Below are 8014 nucleotides of genomic sequence, written 5' to 3'. Positions count from 1 at the left end.
ACCAGCTGCTCCTTGGAAACCCTATCCAGGGTCGCTATGGGTCAGAACCAACTCGATGGCACATAACAACAACAACAAACATAATATTCAACGACAGAAGACAGAAGCTTTTCTCCCTAAGATTAGGAAGATGACACTGCTATTAACACTGTACCAGAAGTTTTAGATATAGAAAGCAGGCAAGGATAATAAGCAAAAGGCATCCAAATTGAAATGGAAAAAGTATATCTCTATTTGCAGATGACATAATTCTACATGTAGAAAAGCATAAAGCAATCACACACATAGAAAAAATTACTAATGCTTATAAACAAATTTAACAAATTGCAGGCTACAAGGTCAACACAAAAATCTACTGTGCTTCTATATAGCAACAATAAATAATTTGAAAAGGAAACTTAGCACAATGACATTTACAATAGCTTAAAAAAAAGTACCTAGGAATAAACTTAACCAAGAAGGCAAAAGACTTGTACACTGAAATATATAAAATATTACTGAAAAAAACTGAAAAGGACCTATTAAAATAGAAAGGTTTCCAATGTTCATGGATTGAAAGAGTTAATATTGTTTTAATTACAGTACTCCCATTGCAATCCTTATCAAAACCCCAATGACCTTATCAAAATCCTGAGACTCAAATCCTTATCAAAACCACAAATGCCCTTTTGTGAAGAATTGCAAGGGATCCCAAATATCCATTCAAAGTAAAGAAACCTAAGCCATCAAGTAAATTCTGAGTCATAGCAACCCAATAAAAACAAAATCTCAAACCTGATGCCACCTACTTTGACTCACAGAGACCCTACAGGGCAAAGGAGAATTGCCCCTTTGGGTAAATCTTTAAGGGAACAGATAGCCGTATCTTTCTCCTTAGGAGCAGCTGGTGGGTTTGAACTGCTGACCTTTTGGCTAGCAGTCTGATGTGTAACCTACTACATCACCAGTCATCCTTCTTAGAGACTCTATTGCACACAGCAGAACTGCTCCATCTGGTTTCCAAGACTGTACACCTTGACAGAATCAGAGAACCTCATCTTTCTCCTACAGAGTGGCTGGTGGATTCAAACTGGTTAGAAACCCAACATATCAACAGGGCTCCCTAAATATTGAAAAGAGGGGGGAAATATACATATAAGAACAAAATTAGAGAACCCACATTTCCTAATTTCAGGACTTACTAGAAACCACAGTAATCCAGACTGTGTTACTGGCCTAATAAAAGGCATAAACACCAATGAAATTGATAGTCTAAAATTAAACCCAAACATCTATGGCTATCAGTTGATTTTTGATAATCAGTTGATTTCTGATAGATATAAAACTGATGATCTGCTCTATAAACCTTCAGTTAATTCACAATAAAAAGTTTTGGGGGAAAACACAAAAGATCAACTGAATTTTAAAAATGAGCAAAGGATTGATGGACATTTTGCCAAAGAAGATATAAAAATGACCAATAAACACATGAAAAGATGTTCAACATCACTGGTCATTAAGGAAATGCAAATCAAAGCGACAATGAAATTATAATAATAAAAAGGAGAGAAAATATCAACTGTTGTTGAGGATATAGAGAAACTAGAGCACTTACACATTGCTGGTGGGAATGTAAAATGGTGCGGCCATTGTAAAAAACAGATCTGTGGTTCCTCAAAAAAGTTTAATATAAAAATTACCATTGTTGTTGAGAAATGCAATCAAGTCTGTTCCAACTCACAGTGACTGTGTATAAGATTTTTGAAAAGTTACTAGTGGGTTTGAACTGCTTTTTGAAGGCACAGGAAGCTCAATGGTGCAAAGGCATATTGCTTACATATAAGAAAAGATCTATTTCTTTTTCTTATACCCCACATTCCCTTGGTGACCAGAGATATAGTCAGCCCCCATTTGTGTACAACCCCAGTGAAGTTCCTTATCTCCAGCAGTCAGAACTGCACTGTAGTGAGACATGCATTTAGTTATGAGCATCATCAAAGTGAGTAGGGAGCTATCCGCACGAACCCCAACTCCTGGATTCAGGTGAGGCCTTCGCCATGCCTGCAGAGTCAGTTCCAAACAACTCTGGATGAACAGAACTCTCATCACCAGCTGCCCTCTAGGGCAGAAAGACCTTGATCCTAGCTCCTTTAGGGTCTGCACAAACTACTTCTGGATTGAGTGACCAGAACAGAAAACACCCGGACCTATAGGGACTCCATCTAGAGCTGAGCACTACTAGCCTTATCCTGTGTCCACACATTGCATGAGCTCCTTGACTGGCAGAAACCTCCAGAGGTTTCTCCTTTCTAGGTCTGGAACCTGCCTTGTTTCTTCTTTTCCTTGTTTTAGTTTATTCTTTCTTCCCCAGCTCAATCTCTTTACCTTCCCTTGTTTTTTATCCTTTCTAGCGTAGTGGTTACGAATCGGGCTGCAAACCACAAGTTCAGCAGTTTGAAACTACCAGCTGTTCCGTGGGAGAAAGATGAGGCTTTCTACTCCCGTAAAGATTTACAGCCTTGGAAACCCTGTACAGGGTCGCTATGAGTCGGAACCGACTGTAAGGCACATAACAACAACAATCTCTGCCTTCAGTTTTCTTTTTTCTTCTGTTTCTCTTTCCCTGTCCGGACCACTTCTTTCACCTCTTCTTTCCCCACCCCCCCAACCCCTTGATTTTTCTTTACTACTCTCCAGTCTCTTTCTCTTTTATTCATTCCTATCCTTAATTGTGTTTACTACTTTTTCTTTCTTTTAATTATCTTTTCCATGGTTTTTATTTTATTTTATTTTTTTAATTTTCTCTCCCTATTTTCTGTTTTTTGGTGACTATATTCTTTTTCTAGTGGTTGCCTGCCTTTACCAACCCCTGCTCTGGTAGCGTAGTGGTTACAAATTGGGCTGCGAACCGCAAGGTCAGCAGTTCAAAACTACCAGCTGTTCCGCGGGAGAAAGATGAGGCTTTCTGCTCCCATAAAGATTTACAGCCTTGGAAACCCTGTTCAGGGTCGCTATGGGTCAGAACCAACTCAATGGCACTTAACAACAACAACAACCCCTTCTCTACTATTTTCTTCTTTGGATTTTGTTTGCTTGGTAGTGTTGGGCTTTCTCTCTCTCTCTCTCTCTCTCTCTCTCTCTCTCTCTCTCTCTCCTATGTGTTTTGTCTTCCTATCTCACTCAACAAGGGACAGACATCATGCCCTTACAACCCAGCCACAAAGGCATTCTTTGCAGCCTCCACCCACTGGGCAAGAGCCAATACCAGCTGCTATATACCTGGTTAACAACAACTACCAACAGTAGTTAAACTCATCCTAACTAAGCTGTGTGAACAACAGAGAATGATGCACACCCTTCCATTCTCTAATCACACCAACAAGCAGACGGTTTGGTGACTGCCTAAAAACATACTAACATCCAATCATCAGTTAAATATAATTACGACAACAACACAGTGTTTTGGAAACAATAGACAATTTCCATTCACACAAAGAAACAAATTAGAGTGGCTCAAATAAATGACCAAGAGGCAAAGATAGAAAATGTTTATTAGGAAAAAAGGCATTGGAACTCCCTGAAAAAGAATTGAAGAGAATAATATTTAGGTACATTCAAATGATTGACAGAAGGTCAAGAAATATAATGAAGAATTCAAGAAAACATTAAAGAAACAAACTAGATAAAAAACTGGAGACAATACAAAGCATGCAAATAAACACCCAGAAGATTACTACTAAGATCTTAAAAATGAAAAACACATTGAAAGGGCAAAGGAGTAGATTTTCAATGAATTGAAACCCAAATTAGCTCCATGGGAGAAAGAGGAGGCTTTCTTCTCCTATAAAGATTCACAGCCTCGGAAACTCTATACAGAATCCCCATGAGTCAGAAATGACTCGATGACACACCACCACCATCACCACTTCTCCTATATCCCAAAGGTTTTGGTATTTTGTATTTTCATTCTCATATAATTCAAGTAATTTTTTAATTTCATTTTTAATTTCTTCTATTACCTAGTAGCTTTTAAAAAGGGTGTTATTCAATTTTCCTGTATTTGATTTTTTTTTCCTTTCATCTTCCTATTGTTGATTTCTAATTTTATTGCCTTGTTAATTGTCAATATGGTTGGTAGTATTTTGATGTTTTAAAATTTAGTGAGGCTTGCTTTGTGACCTAACATATGATCTATTCTTCAGAATGTCCCATGTGTATATTGTGTTGTTGTTAGGTTGAGTGCCCTGTATATATGTCTATGAAGTCAAGTTGATTATGTTGATGGTACATGAGGGGATTGCAATCATTGTAATGAAGCAAAGTGTCTGATTTATTGGACATAAAATGATGATCTGCTCTTTACATCTTCATTCAATTCACACAAAAAATTTAAAAAAAAGAAATGGAATGAAGTATCAGAGTCTACCACTTGGCAGACCCTTGAAAGCATTATGCTAAATGATAGAAGTCAGACATATAATTTCCTTCATATAAAATATCTGGAATAGGCAAATTCAGACACAGGAAGTATTGTAATGATTGCTAGGAGATGAGGCCAGTCCTGGTGTGGCGCTGTGGGCTAATGTGCCAGACTGCAAAGCCATTTGAACTGCAAGGTCAGCTGTTCAAGCTCACCAGCTGCTCCTTGGAAACCCTATATAGAGTCGCTGTGAGTTCTGGAATCGACTCAACAGCACTTAACAACAATAATGAGATGAGGTGAGAGGAACCTATGGAGTGATTACTTAATGGATATGGTATGTTCTTGAGTGATTTAAAGTTCTGAGACTAGATAAAGGTGGTGGCTGAATTATATACACTTAAAACTGGCTAATTGTATGGTATGTGAATTTCATCTCAATTAAAAACAGGGAGAGAAAAAAAAAAAAGATCAAGTTCCCAGTTTCAAAGAAAGGCACCTTCCTTGAAATTCTTCAGTAACAAATTTTATACAGATATAAAGATTTTTATATCTTCACGAATCTCCTGTTTAGATCTAAAAGCACACACAATGCAAAAATCTTACAATCATCCAGTAAAGGCACATAGATTAAACTTGAACAGCCTGCCATAACTCAGAATGAAAATAAAAGTTTAGATTTAAATGTTTCATCAAAAGAAAACAGAGACTAAACTTGGCAACTGATGACCTTAATAAAAGTTGTTTCATTAGAGGGGTTGTTGTTAAGTGCCATCGAGTCAGTTCCAACTCACAGTGATCCTGTATAGGGTTTCTGCAAAGTGGCTGGTGAGTTTGAACTATTGACCTTGGGGTTACTCCAGTGTTTATCCTACAGTGCTACATGTAAATTACATGGAGGGTGGTTAATGCACATATAGAAGTGAAAATGAAGTGGGCAGACAACTGTTTTAAGAATGTTGGCGATTCAGGTAGACAAATGAGTTAAAAACTAAAGGGGGAAATGAGAATAAGGAAGAACATTTTAAGGATGGATATGCAAATGAGAATAATCTTACAGAGAGGGAGCAAAGAATTCTTGCCACCCGTGTGAGAGATTTGCGTTTGATTTCTGGCTCAGGCACCATCTGTCATCAATAGGGGTTTGTGTGTTGCTATGATGCTGGACAGTTTCAGTGGCATTCTAGACTAAGACCAGGAAGAAAGGTCTAGCAATCTACTTCTGAAAGGCAGCCAATGAAAACCCCACGGACCACAACAGTCCAATCAGTAATTAGTCATGGAGATGGAGAGGCAGCACTTGGTCAAATGGGACATGAGGTCATTTTGAGTTGGAGTCAATTTGACAATAACCAACAAAACAATACTCCTGACCACTGCTGAGGGCAAGCTGATTCTAGCTTCAGAAAGGACTCTGAAATTACTTGTAGATAGCCAAATGCAGACTGTCAGTTAGAGAACCCTCCCAAGGAGTCGGGAATTATTGCTGAGTGGATGGGCATGTGGAGACTCTCCGTTTGAGGACCCTCCCAAGTGAAATAACTGCTGATGGGAAGTGTGCTCTTAGGTAGAGTGATGGAGGTAAAGAAATAGGTGAGGATGTGAGTGAAGAATGTATAAGAAGAAATGTATCTACTTATTGAAAGCCCCACATCATCTCATACCTGGACCAATCTATTTGATAAATGACTACGTAGACATTCATACTACATCGACTTTAAAAGAAAACACCAAAATCTGCTAAACTGGAATATGATTGTTATATAGTATCTAAATCAGTTTTGCTTATTAGAAAAAGAGTATTCAGGATTTTTAAGACCCTTTTATCTATTACCTTTCATAATGAGATAAACCCTTTCAGGATCATGTCATCATAAGGATTCTTAGCTTAAGGCTTTTAATTTTTTTTTTTTCAAAGAATTTAGGCAAATTGCTACCAGATATATTTTAGTAATAAGCTGAGAACTTACCATGCTAACTTATTCAGAAAAAAATTTTTGTATTATTTTAATGAACTAAAACGTATACTTACTCTGAATAATACTTCTTCATTCCACTTTGGATTCAAAGTCTAAAAGATAATAAACATCATATAACATGTTTTAAAATATTTTCTCATATAAAATAAGACAAAGTATATGTTTTTAAACGTTAAATACTGCTAAGTCTAACCTTTTTAATGGTTTTCGTTTGCACACTTGTAAGAATTCCATTCATTGGGTCATATAACGTCACTCTCACGTAAGGATCACTGTTAAAATTTGAAGAAGAAGAACAAGTTTTAATTGTTGCTTATCCCATGTTCAAAGGGGTATATAATTATGGTAATGTTTGTATATTGTTAAAAAGTGACTATATCGTGTTAGTGAAATAATACAAAGAATTAGAAACGAAATGTTTTAATCACAAACCTGATGATTTCCGAGCTTTTTAAGTTTTGAACTTTTATCTGATTTTTATTATATTCTTCCTTCTTCTTCTTTTTTTTTTTTTTTTTACACAATAAAGGCCATCTGCTTTCAATTTAAAATTACTACATGTCACTTAACCTCTACTGTGAAGATAATTGGAGAAGGAAAATCTTGCGACACTTTGTCCAGGGACAAATATCTTGATTCCCCTTGGGTATCCTAAGTATTCACATTATCTTACACTCAGCTCCATTTCACATCCACTGACTCCACTTCCTCATATAATCTGAACTCTTACTGTATTCACAGAAACCAAAGCCATCAGACCACTGCCGACCAGCAGGTGTTCTTTAGAATCCAGCCTCAGGGATTCAGGAGTCTTCCCTCATGCTTGTCCACTGTCTCTGCACACTTGCATCATCTGTTTGCCCTTCTCTCTTGTATGTGTCGTGGAGTCAGTTCCAACTGATAGTGACCCTGTACAGGGTTTCCGAGGCTGTAAATCTTTACAGGAGCAGAAAGCCTCATGTTTCTCCCACAGAACAGCTGGTAGTTTTGAACTGCTGACCTTGAGGTTAGCAGCCTGACTTGCAACCACTAAGCTACCAGAGCTCCTTTATTGACTATGTTGTTGTTGTTGTTAAGTGCCGTCGAGTCGGTCCCAACTCATAGCGACCATGAACAGGTTTCCGAGGCTGTAAATCTTTACAGGAGCAGAAAGCCTCATCTTTCTTCCACAGAACAGCTGGTAGTTTTGAACTGCTGACTGTGAGATTACAATCCTTACAAGCACCAATAAAATACATACAATTCTTATTTTCTTTTTCTACAGAGTGGTAAGTCAATTCACCAGAGCTCTTGCTGCGAACCGCAAGGTCACCAGTTCAAAACTACCAGCTGTTCCGCAGGAGAAAGACAAGGCTTTCTGCTCCACATCATCAGTGAAAACAAGGCCAGGGGCAGATTGTGGAACAGACCATCAATTGTATGCAAATTCTGAAGCTTAGGAGGTTGTGGAACAATATACACTTGTCTGTGGATATTCATTAGCTACATGCTCAAATTTATGATATAAGTAATTCTAAAAGTGAATACTGAGTGGCTACTAATTTGCTACCCCTGCTAGAGAGTAAGATCCCCTAAGAACTTGATTGAACCTCAGCATAGTGATCCTGCTTGGTCACCTTAGAGCAGGTGGTGGGCC

At 37.8% G+C, this 8014-nt stretch overlaps 1 protein-coding gene across 1 annotated transcript in view; it reads right to left on the bottom strand.

Moving 5' to 3' along the window:
* Positions 1-8014, bottom strand: part of NEDD4 (neural precursor cell expressed, developmentally down-regulated 4, E3 ubiquitin protein ligase) — a 148170-nt gene that overhangs the window by 112977 nt on the left and 27179 nt on the right. The window contains exons 3-4 of the mRNA XM_006831623.1: positions 6572-6650; positions 6432-6470 (exon numbers count right to left, since the gene is read on the bottom strand). Of these exons, the coding sequence (XP_006831686.1) occupies positions 6432-6470; positions 6572-6650 (118 nt within the window). The remainder of the gene's footprint in view (positions 1-6431; positions 6471-6571; positions 6651-8014) is intronic.

This window comes from Chrysochloris asiatica, unplaced genomic scaffold (assembly GCF_000296735.1).
Source record: "Chrysochloris asiatica unplaced genomic scaffold, ChrAsi1.0 scaffold00004, whole genome shotgun sequence".
NCBI lineage: Eukaryota > Metazoa > Chordata > Mammalia > Afrosoricida > Chrysochloridae > Chrysochloris > Chrysochloris asiatica.
Note: the sequence above shows the minus strand (reverse complement) of the source record. Positions and strands in the feature narration are given on the sequence as shown.